Below are 24608 nucleotides of genomic sequence, written 5' to 3' on the forward strand. Positions count from 1 at the left end.
AGAGGAATTTAACTAGTAGCACCTTCCCTATTCCTGCTGACAGAAAGCGTCCCCACATCATTACACTGCCACCACCATGTTTCTCCAAGGAGATAGTATGTTCTGGGTGTCACTTTTTTTAGTTTTCCTCAGTAACCTTATCCCTGACCTGTCTGATGTGTTCGTTAGTCTTAATTTTAGGGTAAAGAGGTCTGAATGCATTTCTATTGAGTGACACCACTGCACACCTGCCAAGACACAGCCGTCTCTGTTGTCCACCTAAATAGAAAAGGAGAGCATTAATCAGAGAAGCAGAGAAAAGATGCAGCTGGTGGAGCTGAAAAGATCCACAACTTGGTGGGAACATCTGATGATACCAGAACTATTAGTTGTGCAAATTCTACAAATTTGGCCTTTATGGAAAGAGTTGGAGGAGAGCAATTAGTGAAAAAAAGGCTTGTGATAAGCCACGATGGGGAGACAGTAAATATGTGGAAGAAGGTGCAATAACAAGGTCAGATGAGACCAAAATGAAACGCTTTGGCCCACATGCAAAACATTAACGCTACAGATTTTACTGAACACGCAACTCCACTGTTAAAAATGGTTGTGGCATTATGTGGGAAAGCTTTACTTTCACACAGACAAGGAATGTGGCTAAAGCAGGTGTGAAGATGGATCAAGATAAATACATGGCAATGCAGGAAGAAAATCTATTAGATGCTGCAAGAGATTTGAGACCATTGTGGACGTTCGCCTTTCAGAAGGACAAGTCTATGCATACAAGCAGCCAGCTAATCTGCAAAGACGAATGGACAAACATTTCAGTCTTTTTATAGACTGAAATACCCCAGAATATTTTTCTCTTTAGATACAGCAAAAGGCAATACTACAAAGTATTGGAAAATGCACACATCGATTTTCTCGATTTTATTTGGAAAACAATAAAATTGAAGAGTCATTAGTCTTTTGCTTTCATTTCACAATTAAGTACTGCCTTCATTTTCTATCACATAACCCCCCCCACAAAACACAATTAAGTTTGTGGTTGTAACATGACAAAATGTGGAAAGCTTGAAGAGTTACAATAGTTTTGCAGAGAGTGTAAATAAAATGAAGGGAGAATACATAGGACCACGATTTTACAACAAACAATGTGACTTTCTTTGGAGCAGTGGGCTATGGAAACAATGCGGTGTTTGTGGAAAAAAAAATATATCTTTGGAGGAACAAACTTCACCAGGATTGCATAAAATGGCTGGCACTCCTGAAAACATGTGGTATGAATTATCTGCACAGCGCTGTGGGAGATAAAGACAGAGAGAGAGAGAGAGAAAGAGAAAGACATGAACATTTCCAAGAAATCTCCTTGTCTATAATTGAACGCTGTCTTCTATTTTGCTGTTTTCTGCCTTTTGAAGCCACACTGCTCGGCGCTATCTGAGAGCTGATGGATGTGTAATGAAGTGTGGAGGAGAACGACGGCAACTTCAGCTGAAATGCTTGTCGCTCAGCCTCTCAGCCCCAAACACTTAACAACCAAACAGACAAACCTTGCAGATGAGAACTGAAATCATTTTTTTAACACAGACATGCTTCCCGTGCGTCACATAATCTCATCCATTAAAAGGTGCGTGTGTGTTCGCTGCAGGGAGTCCATTAATAAAATATGACTGTACCATATAATAGACTTGTCTGCCAAATTACAGGAGACAGAGAGGTAGCTTGTTAGAAGAACTGAGGGGGAGGCATGAGTGTGTACGGGAGAGAAAGAGATGAAGCCTAAATGGACAGATTAAGTGGACCGCTCTCATCAAAAAGGCGCATTAACTAAGTGTTGGTATCGTTAATAAGACACAGGCGCAGGCAGGTCTAACAAGGGCTTTAAATACAACTGAGTGGACAATAAAGTGATGGATAATTGCTATATGTTTCAGCTTGTACTTTTACTGAAATGTGCAGTGCAATGACTTAGCTCCTTGCAGATTTCTTCTGTCTTAAATTGAATCTATTTAAAATGCAGTTTTCACAAAACGGTTTCATTTATTTAAAAGAAAAAATAGAGTATTAAATAAACATTGCCCTGTGTGAAAAATTAATTCCTCAGCAATTGTCACCAAGTAATTGCCTTAACTGGCAATGAGGCTATTACATCGCTGTGAGGCCATTTGGTTCACTGTTCTTCATAGAACTGCATTAATACTCTCATATTGGTGGGTTTTCTGGCATATTTAAAGTCATAAAATGGCAACTCCATCAGATTTAAGTCTGAACTTTGACTAGGTTATTCTTCATACCAAAAGTTATTTTTTTATATCCATGCAGAGTTGGACATTCTGGTGTGCTTTGGATAATTTTCCTGCAGTTTTACACAAGTTTCCTTTACCGTACAGTCACAAACTGATGGCATTCTTCTTCAGGATATTATGCCAGAGCGCAACGTTAATGTTAATTATGGCAGGTCCATGTTCTGAAGGAGCAAAAATGTGGTCACCGTAATGCTTGTGGCCGTGATGTGAGACCGGCCCTGGTGACGGGCCTGTGATATGGGTCAGCAGTGTGTCTCATCTATTTCCACCTGGTTTCTTCCTTGTGATTGAATCATGATGCTTTAGCCTACTTCATGTTGTCAGACAGGTTCTTTTTAAGTGATTTCTTGTTTTTACAGGTCTGGCAGCAAACAGATCTGCATGACACTGAACTCAGCTTTCCAAGAAACACGGGTAATCATCATTGATTGAATAATCTTACAATTACTTTTCACATTGGGCCAAATTTGCATTTTGTATACACTCAGGTTGTCTTTGTCCAATATTTATGTTTGTTTTAAGGAGCAAAGACTCCTTCGCAGCCCTGTGGATCTAACACTGGGAGCTTGTACACACAGAATGGAGAGCGCCTCTCTAAATCCAAATCAAACTGCCATGAGTCACACTGTCACTGTGGCAACAGTGACCGACTCCATGCAGAACACATTCTGTCATCTCTCTCTTCATTTCCCCGTGCGCCACACACAGTCACAACCATCGTTCGGCGGCACTAATTCCTGCACAGATCCCTCAAGTGCATCAATGCATAAAGCACTTCAGGTGTTCACATGTGACTACCACAGGTCGGCGAGCAGATTTATGTCCCTCAAATCTCCAGAAAGCTTCTTCCCTTTAGACCCCGCATAAAAAGGGGTAACATTTTCTGCTTTAACCCCGGTAAAAAGCTTTTCTTTCTTTTTTTCTCCTGTGGATGTGACATGAAGGTTTTGTTGTTTTGTTTTTTTTAAAGGGGGGAGCTGGATCCGCACTCTTACATTTCAGCCACCAGATGGTGTCTCCCATCACTGCGCAGAGAAGAATGAGAGAGGAGGGAGGGAGGAGGTGCTTTGGTTGCTGCCTGCTCTATCCATCTTCATAAACACAAGCAATAGTCATCCTCTGAAAACAGCAACAGAGATAAATTGAGAGAACGCTTGGTTAGGGCAGGCTTCCCGGTTAGTTGGCCAGGACTGCAGGACTATCTGTTGTAAATTTATGGCTCTGTTTGTTGTTGGTGGTCTCTGTGGCTTTGGATGTGCTTGAAACAGTCTCTGGCATTCATTGGCATTCAGTCATGCATCTTCACTCAGAAAATCATCACTGAGGGCGAAAGAGTCTGTTTAAGAAAACACACATGTGAACATGCTCTAGTCTAGCAAAAAAATAAGATTTTAATCTAATCTGATCTAGCTGGCAGTCTCACCTAGAGGATGGTTTTATTTTGGTTTTTGGTTTTGACATGTGCTTTCTGGAGCACTTGGGAGATTTTGGATGGAAAAATACATCTAAACCAGATGGTTCAACGTTTTTAAAGAATGCATTTATTTAGAAGCAGAAAATCAAATCAAAGGAACAATGCCAATTTAATTTTTTTTTTGTTAATACGGTGCAGAAGACCTTCTCCTCAGTTTACATAAAGATTAGAAGAAAAAAATGTTTTAATGGCAAATCATGTAGATTATATGAAAATCATTTATCCACAAAAAGTAAATGAACCTAATTTATGATCAAAATCAGTGGTTTACAGTGAAATATAAATATGGAGGGAAAGAGAAAAATAAAAAAAATGGAACATTTTGGAAGGGATGCAAAAGTAGACCAGACCAGCAAGTCTGCCTCTGACAACAACAAAATGACTCTTTATCAGTGGCCTAGTCAAAGTCTAAACAAAGCTGTAGCTTTGGATAGTTTTTTTTTTCACTTAAATAAAATTATTAGCAGCTGTTATTTGTATTTTTTAGTATTATATTTGTCTCACGTTAACATGTTTTTGATTATTGTAAATGTTTTAATGTAACAACCAAAAGTACTGACCGAGCATGAATTTTTGTGTACCCCTGTTTTTTATTATCAAATCTACAGAAAGACGTAATCTAATTTCTTTTTAACTCCCTCTTGGTATTCTCGGAAGGACAATCGGAGGCTATAAAACATTGTGATTTGTGGAGATTTAAGAGGCCAGATTTAGGACAACACAACTCTGACATATTTCTTTTCTTTTGAGATGTATTGAGCAACAAAGCTTAAGATCCAAAGTTCTCCTTTGTTGGGTTCTTTCCCAGAAAAAAAGAAGAGAAAATTACTAAATCAATAAGAGAGGAAATTTGCTTTGCATCATTGTGAGAACACCTCTGATGATTAATACAGATTTGTTGAGCATTAAATTGTTTTTTTTTTAAGTGTACAAAAAGAAGCACATGTAAAAAAGTGTACTGACACAACAGTGGGTACGATAAAAGCACAAAGAGAAATACACAAGAACCACAGAGCAACCAGTTCATTTAGCTATCAGTACAAAACTACTGTATATCTGCCTAATACTTTTTCAATTTACTGATTAAGTGTTTGGTGACTTCTTGTGACTGATGAAGGCCTGAGTTGAGATGCTTTATTTTACTAATAAAGTTGTTTACTTAGTATTTCAAGTAGAATTTGAGTTTCCACCTCAGCCAACACTAAATCCAACATTCCTTGGAGGGGAGGATCCACAGAGAGTTGGGAGGATGATGCTCCTAAATTTTGACCCTTTTCTTTATGGCGAGACGGGAACATTGGACCTTAAGGAGTCAGATATATGAGACAATTTATAACACCTGTCCTCCTCCCACACTATCTGAGAGCTGCATTCAAACACAACAGCTCTGAACTAATTCTGCAAATATTCACTTTCGTGCAATGCACAGATGTTGTGGGAGATGCAGGTTTCCAAACTTCAAAACGTTATCGAGCTAAGGGGGAAAATGTTGCTTACAATAGTGAAACAATAAGTTAGAACTACAGACCCAGTAAATAAATTGGAATATTATTGAAAAGCCTATTTATGTTAGGAACTTTGTCACTAGTAGAAACACATTATAATTACACACATTTGGATGTTTCAATACTTTTATTTCTGTTGATTGTTGATTATAATGATTTTTCACCTACATGTAATGAAAACATGACATTTAAAATTATAATATCAGACTAATAAGAAACTCTTTATAAAAAAGAAAAACGTCAGCTTAATGAAAAGTATGCTTAATACCTCCTTAAAGGTTATTTTCAAAAGGTACTTTTAATCTGACTAACAAGCCTCTGAATGTATATAATAATTTATTGAATATGGACATAATTTTGCAGGTTGATGTAGCAATTTAATGTTATCTTCACATATACTCCAGCCTTTAATAAACTTTATTTCTTTAATAAACTCATGCTTATGGTTTTGGATGATTGCAATTTATTTCTGAGTGTTATTGATCCCTTCATGAAGAACATGGATCTGAGACACTGATCAATTTTCAAACTAGTTTATGAGTTTAAAAAAGCCCTTTACCTCACTGCAGAACTGTAAGACCCGCATTAGTTAATGATTTGTCAAAATAATAAATCATAACTTGGTCTCCAAAAATCTCCAAAAGGTTAAGAAACATTCTCACAAGTACTCGAAATTTGATTCTGGAAAAGTATAGGATCCAAAATTTTAGGGAGCCCAGTCCAAAATTATTCATACATCTAACAAATTTAGTTGAAAATCATTTTCATTCATCAAAGGAGTTTGTTTCTGATAGGAAATAAAACGGTCATCTCACACATTATATTCTATCAGATTTAATTCAAGACCCTGGCTCGGTCACTCCAAAACCGTTATATTACTTCTAGTCCGAAGAAACATGTTGCCAAAATAAAGTAAAAAATCTTTAAACTTAAGTCTGCAAGGGGTATTCTGTAGGTATTTCCCTCTTTTTAAAAAAAGACTTTACTCATCAAGTTTCATGCTGTGGATGTTGACAGTATCCACAGTATTCTGTGGATGCATGTTTGTGTCCATGGAGGATGGAGGGTCATGGAACGAACTTTTATAGCAAAGTTGGTGGAAAAAAAACAAAAATCCATGCATTGAAGCTGAGATTGATGAGCCTGTTTTTCCCCCTGGTTAAGGAGCGCATCCATCATGCAGGATACATTTAGCACGGCTGTTTCACCTTCATCCATCTCATCCTCTCTCACGTGCAGAGGAGGGTGGAGACGAGCCATGTGGGCTCGTTTGCAGCCATCAGAACAGAGTGATTTGAGTGCAGGATCGCCTCTCCTCTGACTTCTTTCCATCGGAGTGTTTTTTTTTTTTTTTTTTTGCAGCACAACACCAGTGGTGCCAACAGCTCCATCAGCACCACCAGATGCACTGAGACACATTTGGGCAGCTCACTCTGCAACCATGGTAACAGGAGATTTTTACTAGTTGGCGGCAGCCAATAGCGGGGCACTTTTCGCTCACCTCCGTCCAATGACAGGACAGCCTCCAGCCCGGCCCACCTCGAGCTGACACCGAACGGGTTGTGCAAAAACGATTTCGAGATTGGCTAACGAGAACGAAGAGAGGATGTGTGTGTGTGTGTGTGTGTGTGCGCGTGTGTGTGTGTGTGTGAGAGAGAGAGATTCTGCAGTATAATCTGATGAGAGGATTCCCTCTCATTTACCTGCAACACTGTAGAGTAGGACTCATTCTCAGAGAGAGAATCTTAAATTCAGCAGTGCAGTAACCCCGCTGCCTGTCATCTCGCTCCATCACACCTCCTCACACACGCGCACACATGCAGGAACAGAGGCAAATCTCAGCATGTGACCAAGCAGTTTTTAGGGGAACAGAATAACAATACAATCTCTGACAGGAGGAAGAAAGCACGAACCACTGCGAGCTGTCAATAAAGTCATTTATTATTTCACACAATGGATAACATGAACAACTTCAACTGTAGTTCTTCTTAATAAGTGCTCAAGGCTGCCAGCCAACAGAAGGGTAGCAAAGAATGAGCATTTCTTTTTAAGGAAAGAGGAAATAAAATAAAAAAAGAACCTACAAGATCATGAAAGAGAAACATGACCAAAAGCATGCCAGCAGACATGGATATACATATATAATACAGGTATATATGTGCTTAAGACATATATCTGTATGCTGGCAAATGCAAATACAAAATATATGTGTATGCTTACACATACATACTGTGAGGAATATATGCATATGCATGTGCATCTAGTATTTACTCTATATGTCAAATATTTGCAGTTTTTAATATTCATACAATGTACAAAAATGCCTCATGAATTAAAAAATCCATTACAAAAAGAAACATATCAAACAATGTACAAGTCTTGGTTCAAATTCAATTGAAATTCAACTTGTCTAAAATATTTATGCATACAATCAAAATTGAGCATGCAAATAAAGGAGAGCCACTCTAGAAAAAGGTTCAAATACACAACGTATACAAATTAAAATATGCCCACGCTGTTAGAAGAGCTCACTTTGTGCTCTACAGAAGTACGTTTATTGGTTTTCTCAGTGCCTCGTCTGCACTCTCAGTTCGGAACAACGTTATAGCTTCGAATGGGAAACAGATGCTGGAAGGATGACAACTTTTATGACTCCATGATATGACCCCCCCTCCCTGCCCTCCCTCTCTCCAGGTGTAAGACAACCATCACTGCATGCGATCAGGGGAACAAGACCAGAACGTAGTTGCCAGTTTGTCTCGTCCTACATGATGTCCCTGTGGACTAATTGTACATTTAATGCAATATTACTATAAGCTCAAACGCTGCTTACAAGCTTGATTTCAGTGCCTTACAAAACTATACATACCCTTTCACATTTTATCCTGTTAAAACTGCGATTTTATGGAGATTTCATGCGACAGAGCTACATAAAGCAGCTCTTATTCGTGAAGCAGAAGGAAAATGATACATGGTTTTCAAAATAGTTTCCAAATAAAAACCCTGACAGTGCAGCACGCCTCAAATTTGATACTCTTAAATAAAATCAGATGACCCCAACAGCCTTTAGAAGCAAATTGCTGAGCAAAAGGATTTCACTTATCGTCAGTGTGAAGCCAAACTTTCTGTAAAGGCCTCAGATGTTTGTTAGAAAACACTGGTGAACAAACATCATGAAGACCAATTCCATTTAATTCATCATATGGAAATGGAAAGACTAAAACCTACCAAGACATGACCGTCTATCTAAACAGACAGGCTGGCCAAGGAGAGCACTAACAGGGGAGCAGCTGAGAGTCCTTTGGTAACACTTGAGGAGCTGCAGGAATACAGTTAACAAAGAAGCGTTTATCAACGGGTATCTTCATAATGGTGAGATACGGTGGTGGTAGCATCATGATGTGGGGACGTTTTACTTTAGCAGAGACAGGAAACATGGTAAAGGTTCAATTCCAGCAGGACAAAGACTAAACACAGAGTGAAAGGTAGATTCAAGCATATTCTTGTAGTAGAATGGCCTAGTCAAAGTCCAGACCTATAAACGAGCTGAGCTGTATAGACCTGCAGCACAAGGTGGCTCTTCAAAATATTGACTAACAGGGGCTGAATGCAAATGAAAACCACAATGTCCAGATTTTTGTTTTTGTAAAAGAAAAAGAAAAGATAACCATGTATCGTTTTCCTTTTATCTCACCAACATTAGTCTACAACAACATCCACTGACGTTTACGGCTATAAAGCAGCAAAACGTGAAAAGTTTGACCAACTGAGCCAGACGGGCTGCGAACAGGAGAGCATGAATCCCACTCACAACTTCATCCCCTCTGAAGTCTCCGTGTCGACTGAAAGCTCTGGGTTAGGACAATACTTGTCAGTGTTAAAAGGCACCGGAGCATCGGCTGGTAGAGGAAGAGACGAAACAGACAAGACAGCACAGACATTACCCGGGGCCTTTAACGCCACCATCAGAGACCACCACCCCACCGCAGCACGGAGGCGTCGGTACACAGCTAACCTCCACCACAGACCCACAGAAAGTCCTCTACCAAAGCAAGGTTAAGCATGATGACATTAGGTTGAGAGTATTTTTGGTGTTTTCCTTTGAGAACTCCCCCAACACACAACCCTTCTTCACGCTACAGCAACGCACCTTCAAGCTGCAGGCGGAAGGAGCCAAAAGTTAGCCGAGATCCCTATTTTTGGTCCAGTGTACTGCAGTCGGGCCTGTAAGAGCTTTCGCAAGGAAGCAAGGAAGATTATTTTAGAATTCTTTGTAAATTAATGAGCTGGAATAATGACTGTACCAAATAGGCATGGGTCGGTACGAGATTCTGATGATACGTCAGTAAAAATATCAGGCTAATAACAAAATATGTAAATTATAACACCATAGCCTAATTGCTTTAAATCAGACCAAAGAAGCAGTTAAAATAATATATTATTACATTTAAAATAACATTAATATTGGATTTTATAGCAAGTACTTACTACTTTCAATTTGATACATAGCTTAGACAAAAACAAGTGGTATGATGGGCTTATTGTAGCTTGCTCACTGTGATTTAAAATCATTATCATATTAACAAGAGTGCTGGGTCGTGCTCCTTTCCACTACATGGCTGTTTGCTGATTTAACTTTTCTTGTGAGCAAAAGTGATGAAACCGTCTTCTGTGAATTTAACAATGTAGACGAGGGAAAACCTTCAGCTGCTTTTTGAAGCTGTAATTTCTTAGAAGCTCGGAAACCGACCCATGCCTGATACAAAGGTACTTTATTTGTGTGTTGGTGGAGACAGATGGCGCTCTGGCAGGCTAATGGGGGCGGTCTGTGGTTGGTATCCATGCGCGATGGACACAAAAACACTATTTACAACAAACACGTCAATACTGTAGTTTTAAGGCTGTACTGCATAGAGAGGCAGTAAGTATAATTTTCTTGAAATGATAGTCACTTTCTGCACAACTTTGTCATTATTACAAATTATTACTGGTATTATTCACAATTCTCCTTACATGAACTCACTTTATTCAGCAAATAAGACCACTTGTTTCTCTTTGTCGCAAAGTGGACCCGGAGCATGAATTTCATTTAAGGTCATTGCCAGTGTAAATGGCCAGATGCATAGCAAACAATATACGCAAACGTGTTTTTTATTTTCTCCTGACAGCTGCTTCTGTTCCTCCATTTGTCAGATATTTTACTTGTTGGGAGCAAGTGATGTTCAATTTCACATCAAAGACAGCGAGAAGAATCGATATCTCCGGTCAGAAGCAGATCTGACTCGGAGGGTTTTATCTTCTTCTGCCACCGCTGCGCGGCGGTTTCTAGGTCAGAACATGATGCGCATTAAATACAGCGAGTCCCACCCTTCCAGCTCTGTCAGGATGAAACGATCAGAAAATGAGAAGAACGTCCAGAAACAGAGAGATGTGAGGGGACACAGGCAGCGTCAGGGTTCTGATGACGTAAGACACGAGGGTCGATATGCACAATCGTGAACATGCTTGGGTCACTCTCGGGAGGGCACTCCTTGCCACTTTCTGTTCCTTCAGTCAAATGCAATCCGTGATAGAAAGGAAACATAAGGCACAAGTTGAGCTGCTGCAACTGAGAATATCACCCGACCCAAAAAAAAAAATCCAACAAAAAAAAAAATCCATCTATCTGAAAACATTCCCAAAGAAACACTGAACTTTTGTTTATGTCTGGGAAAATTCCAACCGCGATCCAAAGTCCCATATACTGATTAAAAAAAGAAGAAAAAGGAGTGAAACAAAAGGCTCATTAACACCGAGATCCAACATGGCTACATTCTACAGTGCACATAGGAATGCTTTACATTGCTGCCAATGTGGAGAGTTTGCCAAACTTTAATACTTTCAAATACTACATCCTTATGGAGTTCTGAGACTTTGGTTTCAAAGTCAAAACACTGGATTTGCTTCACTGAAATCAGCTTAAGTAGAAACATAAAAAGCGAGGATGGGGCTGTTAATTGGACTGTCCAATTGTGACTTACACTCAGGCTTCACTTGTTTTGTTTTTTGTCGTTTTTATTTTAAAATGCTTTTTGGCTGCGCGGCCTGCATATATAAATTGATTAAAAAAATAACGCATGCTCTCTGGACCGGACGCCCAACCCAGCGGATGCAAAGAACACATAAGGCTAGAACAAGCATGTAAGTGCTGCATTTTGATTGATGCAAGTGAACGGTTCTTCATAGTGCATTTAACAAACTCTAAAGGTTCAGCAAAAAACACATCCGACATTCCTCTTTTACCCAGCACTCCCTCCCCGCCCCAACCCCTGGATACAAACACAATAATGAGCATATGAATGAATATATGTGGTATTCTTCTGTCTGAAAACATACTTGTCTTGAGTCACACCCATGTCTGTTTTTGGTTATAAAACAATACACACTTTCATTATCTACAATTCTATTTATTATACTGGAAGCCAGTACACATTTATGAGCTGGTTTTTTTCCCATTGTACAAGGCAGGCAACAGTGGACTTTTAGTTCTATGTACAGTCGGGGGACAAGTTTTATCCACCGTATTGCCTTTGATTCCCTGCCCAGGAGAGGCCTAAGCGAGACGGGAGAAATGCATGACAGACAGACTGAAACAAGGAAGCTCAAGGACTGCAGATTGAAAACATCAATAGGAGCAAATCTGAGGAGAATTGGGGGTTAAACGGGGAAGATGATGAGCTGCCAGGAAGTGTGAATTTCTTCGAAAAGTGGGCGAGAAACCTTAGAAAATGATAAGGGGAAAAAAATATCTCAGACAGGTTAGGGAGGGTAAATTACTGATGTATTATCCTGCATGTCTCACAAGCTTCCACAAAAAGGCATAAAATAAGCAGAGCTGCACAGTTTTATATGAACCACCCCCACCCACTTCCCCTTTGCTGGTAAATATATGGCTAAAGCCACATTCAGATACTGTATCGTAAAGTACCATACACGTCACTGTATCAGATACATAAAGAATCACATGAAATCCTACTCTATCATAAGTACCACACACTTTTATAGCGTCAGATTCAGTATCGTAGAGTACCGTAGAGTGCCGATGTGAGAGCAGGTCCGGAGGACGTTTGAAAAGCCCGTGTCTGGTCGGGGTTTCTGTAGTCAGAAGGAGGCTGTCGTTCCTCCGTTACCGCTCCGCCGCCTGGGCTCCTCTCCACCGGCCGGAGGAGGAGATACAAGTCAAAGTGCATCAAAGAGTTCCCGCTTTAAGGGCACTGCATCTGTTAGGCCTGAAGCAGTTCTGATTCTGTTAGCTGCTCTACCTTCAGTTCAGGGCATCTACTGACCGCCAGGGGCCCACAGTTGATCCCTGCTGTGGCCCCTGCCTCTGCGTTTGCCCTCTTTATTCCCGGGAGGAGGGACGCATCGTGCCTGGTGCACCACCGTCTCGATAGTCGCTGCGATGGAGTCATGAGCGGGGAGCTCCTGAGACTCCAGGGCCAGGCTCGGCCTGAGGCTGTGCCGACCCGGCAGGTTGTCGCACCTCTCCAGGACGGGCATCCCCAAAGTCCTGCCGTCGCCTTTCCTGCTGGCCGGAACATCCAGACCTCGAGCGTCGGCCCAGACTTCCTCCCTCATGCTGGCCGACTGCGACTCCTCCAGGGGCTGCTTTCGAGGCCGCCCGGGCCGCCGCTTGATGACATTATTTCCTGTTTTGGCTTGTCGCTGCAGACGCTTGGCACGCAGGATCTTCTGCACATGATCAAAGTTCAAAGAATGCATCCTCCTGACGTCCTTCTGGATCTGTTCCACCTCACTGCGTTTATACCTCCTCTTAGCGGGGACACCTGGGGAGTAAAAGGGAGCGATTTAGGTGAGTAAATAGGTTGCAAAGCAAGCAGGAGTTTTCGTGCAAGCATCGTGTAATTTAGCTCATGGAAGAAGGTCTAATTTTTTTTTGCCTCAAGAGCTTCCTGCTAATTTTGAGATATTCATGTAAGCTTTTCAAAGCCCAGCTGAGCCAGGAGAGCAGATCCTATCCTGTAATTGTCTGCTAGAGAGCAGAGAGGAGGAGATCCTATTCTGCTTGCAGGAAACCCAAAGAAATGTCTCCTTCAACCATTTAATATGTCGCCACACAGAAACAAACTGGTGCATCTGGAGAACAGGCAGCCAAAAAGTCACTCACACACAAACACACACACGCACACCCCCACACATCCAAATATCCCCCAGCATCACATAGACACAAAGAGAAAAACACATGTGCACGCATGCAGAAGGCCCCAACATGCAGGAATAATGAATTCAGCAGTTCAGAATGGCTGAGCAGAAGAAACTCGAGCCATATTGTTTCCTTCACACTGATGAACTGGGCAGTGTGCCCTTTACACGCTGTTCCATTCTTTTCCCTTCCCTCTTTCCCATCACTCTCTTTCTCCTCTCCTCTCCGCTCTTCATGGGAGGCAATATGCTGCTCTCTCATTTTCAATTAAACTGGAAACACTGCACCGTTTCATTTCCGTCTTCATTTCACAAACCGCTTCCTGATCTTGGGTCTGTTTCAGTCTCTCTTTTTGTTTTCGATCTTTGTCCCCTACACTGTAACCCCTCCTCCACACACACACACCCCCGCCCACCCACACACACACACACCTCAAAAAAAATTCCTCGTACCCTCTCCTCCCTGTCTGGGCACCATTCCCGGTGCTCAGATCTAGCAAAAGCCAAAATGGAGGGAGAAGCACAATTGGCCGCTGGTTCCCAAATGGTCATTTCTTGTTTTGGTCCACAGTCCTGCTGTTACAGCTTAGATGGTTTTTGTTGAGATCCAGCACTTCAATAAAAGTGTGGTAGGATTATAAAATAATAAAGTTTATGCACAAGTTAAATGAGAATAGGCATGATATCATAAAACTGAGTAAAAATATAAAAAATTAATGTATCAAAGATAACATTAGGAACAACGTACAACATAATCTAATTGTTTTTATTTAAAGCAGTTGGTCAATTAGCCAAAATCTTATCAACTTGTAACATTACTTTAATAAGAGCGATGCAGGGTGCTCAGCTAGTACCCACACCATGTCTGTCCACGCTGTTCACAACCACAAATATCCCCAAATGCTCAGTTTGATATTTCCTTTAAGCAGAGAAAAGGTATAGTAGCCTTCTTTCAGCCAGCTCCCTGACCGTATGCAGCAACAGGTGGGGGAGGTGCAGCTCTGTTTGATTCTATGCTCCGCAGAGCTGAAGAAAACTCAGGTGACTCCAGAACATTTGTTAATGTCTTACCTAAAGGACTTTAAATGGCAGCAGCGGTATGACAGAAATATGTTAAGAGCTTTTGAGACCAGCCCATGCCTGGTCTTTACTTAGGTTATAAAAAGTGTATTAAATAATTTGTGAAAACTCTGCTCCTTTTCTGCTCATGTCTTCTTATGTCATCACAGTTTACTGTAACTGGGTGAAACATTTTGCATAAATCTACGTTCAGATCCGTGTGAGGCTACGAGGCTCGTCAGAGAACGGTTCGCTGCGTATGCGTTTATTTTAGATTACTCCCACTTTCATAGGTTTTCCTCCTACAGTTTTCGATGGAGATAAAGATACTCTTCAATAATTGAAAATAATTTTTCAATTATTTTTTTTCTAAATTGTTTGTTTAACTATTTTCCCAATAATATCCCCATTTAATATCTTCTTGGTTCCGTTTCAGAGCCATAAACAATCCAAGTAGTAGCTCTGTACTTAAACCCAAACCGTTTCACATGAGGTTTGTTGCTGAGTATTCCCACAAATGATGGTGTGTTAAATAGTAGAAAAATGCTTAATTGTCTTCATTATTTAATTTCATTGTTAATTTTCTCAAATCTTTGTATTACACTTTATTTCAATCTATTTTGGTCTAATTGATTCTATTTAAATGACATGAATCATTATAATTGCTGATGAGGCCAAAGTCATCTTACGTGATTTTGTACAAACACTTTATTTTTACGACTTATTTGAGTAATATAACTATACTTACTTTAAGCAGTGTTTAGAAAATAACATTAAATCACTGTCAAAGCACATTAAAAAAAATTACTGCGTGGCTGAAACATGCATCTCATATCAGACCAGCACCAGTTCGTAATTATGAGTGGAAGTGCTCCCGTTGTGACTTCACAAATAATACAAGGAGGTGCGGAGTTTTGACTAATAACATTCAAGCTGCTTATATCAGATCTATGCTGTAAATTTTCACTTTACGGTTGCCAAAAAAGTTAGAAGGGGCAGTGAAATTAGTGACTGCAGAAAGCACTCAGTAGCAGCGGTTTATGAGCTGCACAGAAGTGAGCACACACGCACACATGCACACTACAAAGTAGCAGAAATTTATGAGCTCCATACACGGAACATAAAACCGATGACCTTCACCGGCGCGAGGGACTCTACAACGCCGAGGACCTGTTCCTCTGAAGAGCAGAGAGGCATCCCCACAACCCGCTTGGTATCTGACTAGCAGAATAAAGTCATCCTCCAAGCATGGACTATGATGAAGGTTATTTCAGATTCTGTCTGCGTGCAGATGTTGTAGCGTCATGTGAATCGTCCTTCCTGGCTGTTCTTGCTTCATTCCAGATGTTTTAGATATCGATCTTCGTCCTCCGGCGTTCTACTCTCGCTCTGTCATATATGCGCCTGTTTTCCTTATCGTCCTCTTCCCCTCAATATTTATGTCTGTTTATGTTTTTAAAAGCTACCTCTGCTGCGGTTGCACTTTTTCCCCTCCATCAGGTTTTCATGGGAAATGTGAACTAATCTCATTTAAGGATGAGGTAAGCAGACAGTGTTCTATGCTTTACAGATATAAAGCTTCATTTTTTATACTGCACCTTGGCTCTTCTTACTTATTACAGGAGCATTCTGTCATTTAGTAAATGAAATTGTGCATTTATGCAGTTATTCATGCAATAGATTGACCGAGTCCAGAGTAGTAAACAAAGCCAATTATATTTTCCACCGCATCATTCCTGCGGTTTAAAATGATTTTAATGACATACCAAAAAAAAAAAAAAAGACAGAGAAGTGATTTTTTTCTGCACTTACTATACAACTGTTACTAGAGAAACTCCAACCATGCTGGGCACTAATTAGTAATATTAACAAAACAACCTCATCGATGTCAATGTGGAAAGCAACTTTTGACACATTTGCTACTGCAATAAAAACAATAATAAATCAAGTGATTAGAATAGCTGTTCCCAAACGTACATCTGCCGCTAGAGTCAAAGTTTTAAAAAGTTTCGGTTTCACACCGGCAGAAACTTTCTGACTGCCTTTCCTCTGGTTTAGAACCGATTTAATGAGATTCCAGAGTAAACGCCTAAATAAACAAAAATGACTCCATCTTCAAGAGGCTTAAAGGGATCCAGCAATGCTCCAGCCCGCTGTTGCTGCACACTGCTGATCAGATGACTGAATAGACTACTACGCCTTTTTTTTTTTTTGCATATGATTTGGACTTTTGGAAATATTTCTGAAAGTAGAAAAACATAAAGTGCAGAAAATACTCATTAACCTCACTGTAAGAATGTTGTTTTAAATCGGTGTAACAAAGCAAAAATAATTATTAAAGATAATAAAAATATTTAAGTAACTATAATATTTTTAGAAACCATTCTGAAACATTTTACAGAGCAGCTCTGCTATTTTTACTGAACGTAAAAATAGATTTTCTAACTCCTGGATTTGAAATCTGCTGTGAATTTTGCAGGTTGCGGATGATGTTTTTTTTTTCCCCCATCCGTTTACGTGCCTGCATGTGCAAGCGCGCGCAGCAGAACTCATATGCACACGCGCCTGAATTTTAATTGGACTAAGGTGGTGAAGTGAAGCAGTAAGTCATGCTAGAGAAGGGGCAACGGGAATGGGGAATAGGGAAGGTAATCTGGGAGGAGGGAGAGACGGGGGTGAGGAGCAGAAAGAAAGTAAGTAGGAAGGAAAGAAGCAGGGGGAGAAGTGGATGTGAGAGCTGTGGGAGCAAGGTAGAGGAGGAGAGCAAGGGCAAGAGCCGCAGAAAAGGCAAAACTGGAAAAAAAGGGTAAGGATGTGCAGGAGTAGATGAGGTACTATAACGACAATATGGAAGAGGTGGGGGTGGGCTGAGGGGCCGCGCATATGAGTCATCCGTCCTGGATCCCCTGGGGTGAGGGGGGTGCGTTCTACCCGAGCCCCTGGCTTCTCCTCCCCACCACTGGACTGGGCCCCAGTCATTAAATCCCTGGCTCCCAGCCAGCTCTTTTAACACAGGCAAGAGCCTTTTACGGCGTGTCTGTAGAAAATAAATCACACTGTGTGAATAATATATCTCTGGCGAACGCATTGGCAGGAGAGAAGGAAGAGAGGGAGGGAGGGGGACGGAGAGATCGGTGAATTATAGTCGTCTCCCATGCATTACGTTCTCTTTATCCCCAGCCAGATGTGCTCAAAGACAGCCAAATACAGAATGTAACAAATTACACATTGCTCTGTGAGAACGTGGACCTAACCTGCACCCGAGTTTATTTATAAACAGTAGCATTTACAGGTACCGCATCTTTAGTCAAGAAAGCCCTATTAGCTCTGCCTCTATGGAGACACACAGCATAGCAGATGTCCATTATCACTGAGCTAGAGAGTGATCTCAATCTGCCCATGTTAACAGTCCAGTAACCTTGGCAGGTAAAGATCCCACACAGCTGCTTTGTAACAACACATGTGCATCCGTTCTCCCGTCGCTGGCGTCGGAGCAATTAGTGGCTATGCAGCAGATTGGGCTTTGTTGTTTACATGCAGTATTCATCAATGAGCACATGCGAGAGGGAAACTTCATTTCACTTTGAAAACTTCCTGGCTGCATGTGGGTTCAGTCAGGATCTCAGTGCAACTCAGTGCATTAGTTCATTTATTTTTAGGAATTTGGTTCAAAATGTTGAACTGATGCACATATTTCCATATTTCTGTTGATGAATATGGCTTACAGCTAATGAAAAGCAAGAATTTAGTTTCCCAGGCTATTAGAAGGTCTTATGAGATCATTAATAACAGGAATATTTTAATGCTGAAATATCTGTCTACTGAAAAGTAAGTATATGAACTGAGCCTTCAGTACTTGGTCAGGGCTCCCTTTGCATGAATAACTGCATCACTGCAGCAAGAAGTTGCTTTGAAAGCAGCCCTCAGCTGGTCTGCATTCCTGGATCTGGTGTCTCTTGTCTTCCTCTTGATGATGCGCCACAGATTCTCTGTTAACCCTGAACATCAGGCAACTCTCCAGCCTTCCTTCAGACTCTGAGAACTTGATTTCCAAATGAATCAATCAATCGTCAGTGGGGAAAAGGAGCAGATTGCCAATCCATTGCTGTTGATACTCAAGTTAAATGTAAAATGTTCTTTCATCTGAAGACGAGACTTTTGGGTTCTGATGATTGTCTCTGGTTCAGCAGTACTTTAAGACACGGACTGTGACTCCAGCTGCACCTTGTGAGTCTTCCCCCATGGGAGGGCATTTATTGTGTTTTTTAACATTTCTTATAATGCTAAGAATGTAGATCTATTATTATGACAAATTTCACTTCTTGATGGTAAATAAAAAAACAAAACTGACAGTGTGGTCGGAAATGTTATTTTCGCTATTTTCTCCACTGTTCCACAAGAGCATCAATAAATATCAGTAAATCTGAAAACACGATTAAAAGCGGTTACTGTGTAAAAGTTAGTGCTATAAATCACACTTTTTAAGTAAGTGGTGTCCTGAAGATGCCTGTTTCAAATGGGAATGGTTTCAGGAACTGTATTTGTGTTTGGGGTGCTATTACTGCTGTGCCATGCAGTCACAGTCATACCAAAAACAGAAATAAATAGTTTTTTTCTCTATCATCGTCATAACAGCACAAAGAGTAATATATCTATATCGCTCACCCTTATTTCCCCTTCACTTTCCTTTGGACTTTCAATGTAGTTTGGTAATCTTGGTCTATTTGTGGTGTTTGATGCTGTATTGATGTCCTATGTATTATCTTTCTTTTCCTCAGCTGTTCTGTCATCTACCACACCTTTGCTCTCTACCATTTTCCTTCCACTCAACTTTCCACTAACATGCCTGGAAACAGTAATCTAAACAGTCAGCTTCTCTTATAAGTACTTTCTGTGACTCATCCTTCTTGTGTGTCAATGACAGGTAATGAAGCCTTATGACTGTGTATAATAACATTTTACATTAGTAAGAATGTATAAATATTCTAATTTTATGAGCCATTACTGTTTCACTTTTTAGACCAAAGTACTAAAATAAGTTAACCTTTTAATGTCCTGACATATTCAAATGCACCTGTAGCATGCTGCACTGTTTAAAATCAAAGAGAGTGAGTGCTTTCTCTTCGGAAACAAACAGGAAGGTCATAATGTGACGCTTACCAGTGAGAGCTGGACTAGAGTGCTCGTTCATCTGCTCCGGCTCCTGCCTGGCAGTTTGGAATGACATTAAGCCCTGATCTCCGAAGACAGCGAGCCTAGTCCTTCTGCTCCTCCCGGCACAATCATCCTCCCGTAACCCCGAGAAAAGGTCAGAGGCCGCCTCCGACCGCTGCGATTGGCTGCTGTAGCTGCTCATGAAGCCCTTCGCAGGCTGTGCAGTCTGACGGGAGTGGAACTGGCCGTCGGCGAGCGCGTGGCCGGACAGCTGGTCCAACTCGAAAATCCCCAGGCCGGATCCCAGGTTGGGGCCCCTCGCGTTACCCCTCTGCTTCTCCAGATGCTTTGAGGAACCCTGACCAGCCAAGTCCCTCCTCTCGCTCAGCATGCCGAGCCGCACGTTGGTCTTGGCGCCGCTGAAAAGTCCGCCCAACTCCTGGCGGTCCCGCGGGGAAAGGAGAGGCTCGTCCTTGTGCTTGTGCTTGTGTTTGTGCTTTCTCTTATGAAGGCGGACCCCGGCCATACCGCCTGCACTGCCGGCGCTCAGGGAGCCCAGAGCCTCCGATCTCACAGTGGGGCCCTGCAGTGGGCCACTGGCACTGCGGATCTTCGCCCCCACCTGCAGTTTGGGGTGCCCACTCGAGAGGAAGGCCTTTGGTGGTGGGACAGCGGGCCTCATGAAAGGAGATGGGGGTGCAGGGCCAAGCGAGTGATGGGGCAGGTAAAACGGTGGCGTCGGGGGGAAGTAGCCTAGATTCAGAGGAGGTGCATAAGGCATCGCATATGGCGCTGCATAGTAATTCCCCCCTCCTAGCGCATAGCCATATCCAGGGACAAACGGCAGCTTGGATGTGATCGGTTCGCCGGCTTTGGCCGGACGACCACGCCTCCGTTTGGCCTTCAGATCTGCACTCCTGCGCAGGTACGAGCCGGAGTCGCAGGCATAAGAGTCGTAGCTGAGCGGGTAGTAATGGTGAAAATTCAGCCGGAAGATAGACGGGTACGGATGCTGAGGGTAGCAGGTGTACAGCCTGTGAGAAACCCGCAGCTGCTGGAACTTTAACACAACCTGGAAGGCACAACAACACCACACCGGCTTAGTGCTCGCAGTTTATCACAGATGAAACAATGTTTCATAACGCCGTTACAAACCTCTTCCAGTTCAGAGAGAAAGTGAAGATGGTCCCGAGTCTGCATGCATTTCCTCTTCCTCCGGTGATGTTTCTGCTTCTTTTCCTGCTGTGACAGATAGCTGTCCACGGCAGTAACCTTTCGTTCACAGCGCGGTCTGCTCCCCCTGGTGGAGGTGTCCAGAGCGGCAGCCTCTGGGGACTCGAACCCGCAAAGATCAAACGAGTACCTGCAAATACATGGCATGAAGTTAAGAAATTGTAAACATTAGAATGACCGTAACTTGAACAACAGTAGTTAGCAACTTTTCCAAACTTTGTCAGGTTACAAACACAAGTTTTAATATATATTAATGGGATTTTATGTGGAGAGCAAATTCAATATCGTTTCTAAAATGTTCAACAGATAAAAATATGGAAATGATCTCTTTTTAGGATGATACCCCTAAATTAGTGGTATGCAACTTTCGAAATCGAAAGAATCATTTTGCCCTCAGTAAGGCTAAATAAAACTTGTTTAAGGTCGCAAATGTTACACAATCCTTTGAAAAGAAGGCTGAGGTTTAAATTCGTAATTGGACTTAATGTGGAAACAGTAAAGGAGAAATGCAAGGGAATAAATTTACCAATGAAGGTTTCAATAAGCAGTTTACTGTACCTGCGGCGAGAGGCAGGACCCTTTTCGGTTTGATCAGAGGTGCTGTTGTTGTCTGTCCCAATCCCGCTGTCACTGGGGATAGTCTCCTCGCTGTGGGACTCGCTGATGGGGGACAGAGTCACCTCCTTCACCGACGCCCCCTCTGACAGGTGGGAGGGTGAGTTAGCCAGGAGGCGAGGGGGAGAAAGTTTCCAGCCGCCAGAGAGAAATCCTCTTCCTGACGGTTTGGTGGGCAGGGCTGAGATAGGCTGCAAACTTGGCATGGTGGCGTCTGTGTTGCTGGCTCTCAGCGACAGAGCGCATGAGCTGGGAGACGAGTTGGTGGAAGGCACTGCAGGGCTGTCGTAAAAACTGGACATGGACAGAGACATCTGGGGCTTGTCCCTGCTAGCTTTGAGGGTGACAGAGCCTTGGGTTTCCGCTCTGGGCTTACGCCCTCGCTTCTTACCGATGTAGATGGTTCCTCTCTTGCTGACATTAATCTGCTTACCCAATCGAGCTTCGATGGTCGTCGCCATGGCGCTCATAGCTGAGGTAACCGGAGCAGACGCCGACTTCAGAGCCAGGGAGCCGTTCTGACTGGATCCAGAGAGGATCTCGTTCAGGATGCTCTGCATTTTCCCAAGCTTGGTCTTGATCACCGCCCTGGGATGACCTCTGCCTCGTTTTACCTTCAGACTGTTGAAACCGTCGCTGGGAGATGAGGACGCTGCGTGCACCAGTGGGTTCAGGGTGTGCATCTTTCTCCTGCGGCTTATCCCCGGGTTTGACTCCTTCGCCAGCGGGCTTGGAGGTGAGGTGGACGTGCCCTCGTGAATCGTCTCGACGGTCAGGAGTGGCTGCTTCTTGGGACGTCCACGCTTCCTCTTGATGGGGGCGTGGACGGTCAGGCTGTCGGTGTTGGTGTAGAGTGGACTGGAGGGGGTGATTGGGAAGGCAGAGGGTGGATCTGACAGAGCAGAGGGGCTGCCCATGCTGTCTCTCTGAGGAGAGGTGAGACTCGTATGACTCTTAGCTTTCAGGTAGGACCACCTTTCGTTGGCCTTGGTCGGCCTGGAAGTGGCTGCAGGGCTGCCCCCAGTACTGGGACTGGGACTCAGGTCCATTCTGGGTCTGGGACTTGGACTTGGACTGATGTTAATTCTGGATTTAGGACTGGACGTCGGACTCAAGCTAACTCTAGAGCTGGGGCTAGGGAGTCTGGGGTTCATGCCAAGACTGGGTTTGTTGATCTGATTGTATGTTGCCTCTCTGAGTTTCAGGGAGTCTGTGAGGCTCTTGGGTCGGCCCACCGGGTTTTTCTTCACCCTGTTGGAGTTCAGATCGGTTTCCTGGTCAGGTCCGCATGTAGCTGCCTCTCCTCTTTCTGCCCTCTCTGCTTTATCCCTCCTATCAGCTTTTTCTGCCTTTTCTACCCTCTCTGTACTGCTGTCCCTCTGACTTGAAAGTCGAGAATCGCTTTTGTGGGCCTCTATCTTGTGCGCTATTTTAGGTTCTGGGGGTCCAGCCGGGGGCTTCTCTGGAGTATCCAGAGTCTGCTGCTGGGACCGCTCCTCCATGGAAAACGACTCATCAAATGAAGGCCTCCTCCGCCTTTTTCTTCCTTTCCCGTCCTCTGCCTGCACAGGCATTCCTCTCTCTTCTTCATCGCCTCTCCTCCCGATGTTTGCTTGTTCTCGTTCATCTTTCCTTCGTTCCTCCCTTGCTTCCTGGAACTGCTCAGCCGTCCCCTCTTGCCTGTATCTTTGCCTCTCTTCAGAGTTAGCAGGGCTCTCCAACTCCCTTTCCGACTGCCTTCCCCAAGGTGCATCAGCGCTCTGGGGGTTCGCGAACATCCTCTGAGAGTCTTTCCTTCCATACTTCCTCTTGATGTTTCCAAAGAGCTGTTCACTGACCTCCTGCAAACCCTTTCCCCTATGGAGAGGGGGATGCATGAAAGAAAGATTAAGTTAAGACTAATAAAAAAAGAAGGTTCAATAATCATCTCAAACAGTGTATCTACAGCAGGGTTGTCCAAACGTTTTGTAACATGGGCCAAAATTGTTGGGTGAAAACAACTCGAGGGCTAAAAAAATGTTTTGTTTTACCTACACAGTAATAAACTGAGCATGCATTTCCGTCAATTAAACATATAAAGTAGATTTGTTGCTGAAAAGGAATGTGTAAATTATTCTAGATCCAAAACTTAAAAAAGGGTTATGCACATTTGTCTTAAAAATAATTTTGCACATTTTCTAGGTATCACTTGGGAAAAAAATAGAATGCAATTTAGTCAAATATGATCAATAACATTAGGCTTTAGGTCACTCTTTCTTTGAAAAGGGTTACTGTATTAAATTTACAAAGTTAATTGAAAGCATTTTGGGGTCCAGCAAAGTTTGCTTTTGAGCAAAAGTTACTGGTTCTAGCAAGAGAATGCAAAAAGCATTGTTATTTAAAAACAAATACAATATTTTACTGTGAGATAATTTTGTCCTAATTGATAGAAAGTTTTCATCTACGTCAAATATCTGTGTTGGGGGGCCAAATTTGTATCAAGTGACTACAAGTGGCCCCCAGGCCGCATATTGGACACCATAGATGTCCATCAAACCCTACCTGCTCAGTGATGTGAGGTTGAGAATGCTGGCGTCTGTGACCACCGGTAGCTGCAGGTCCGGAGTCATGGATCTCTGGGGAGACGGGCTTGAAGTCGCCGCCCGGGAGTAAGGCTGCGTCGCGTCGAGCGATGAGCCTCTGCTCCCTCCCGCCAAGTCTCCAGATGACTCAATGCCAGCCGGTTGGCCCGGCGAGGAAAAAGCTGCCCCAGACGTGATCCAATCCGGACCTATTTGGTGCTGCTGCGTGTGACTGTGCTGGAACTTCTGAGTGAGGCCATGCTGCGTTTGCTGGGCGTTGGAGAGAAGAGCGCCGCGCGGCTGGTGTTTGGGTGGAGCGGGATCACCCAGTAGCTGCAGAAGACCCCCCTCTCTCTGGTCAGGCATTCTGAACTGGCGCTCGTAAGTCTGGAGACAAGAGAAGACAAAAGAATCTCACTGTTTACTCAAGAGAACCAGAAAACAACTTACAGCAAACAGCTGCAAGGGACAGACTGATAGCTGCATGAGTAAATAGAAATGACTACCATCACCATTC

General features: G+C 42.8%; 1 protein-coding gene across 2 annotated transcripts in view; it reads right to left on the reverse strand.

The window, feature by feature from the left end:
- Positions 1 to 7187: 7187 nt before the first annotated feature.
- Positions 7188 to 24608, reverse strand: part of setbp1 (SET binding protein 1) — a 56500-nt gene continuing 39079 nt past the window's right edge. For both annotated transcript variants that reach the window (XM_023344102.1, XM_023344103.1), the window contains 5 exons: positions 24072 to 24478; positions 21474 to 23387; positions 20838 to 21045; positions 19689 to 20754; positions 7188 to 13093 (listed from right to left, as the gene is read on the reverse strand). In XM_023344102.1, coding sequence (XP_023199870.1) covers positions 12585 to 13093; positions 19689 to 20754; positions 20838 to 21045; positions 21474 to 23387; positions 24072 to 24478 — 4104 coding nt within the window. In that variant the 3' untranslated portion in view covers positions 7188 to 12584. The remainder of the gene's footprint in view (positions 13094 to 19688; positions 20755 to 20837; positions 21046 to 21473; positions 23388 to 24071; positions 24479 to 24608) is intronic.

This window comes from Xiphophorus maculatus, chromosome 12 (assembly GCF_002775205.1).
Source record: "Xiphophorus maculatus strain JP 163 A chromosome 12, X_maculatus-5.0-male, whole genome shotgun sequence".
Classification (NCBI taxonomy): Eukaryota; Metazoa; Chordata; class Actinopteri; order Cyprinodontiformes; family Poeciliidae; genus Xiphophorus; species Xiphophorus maculatus.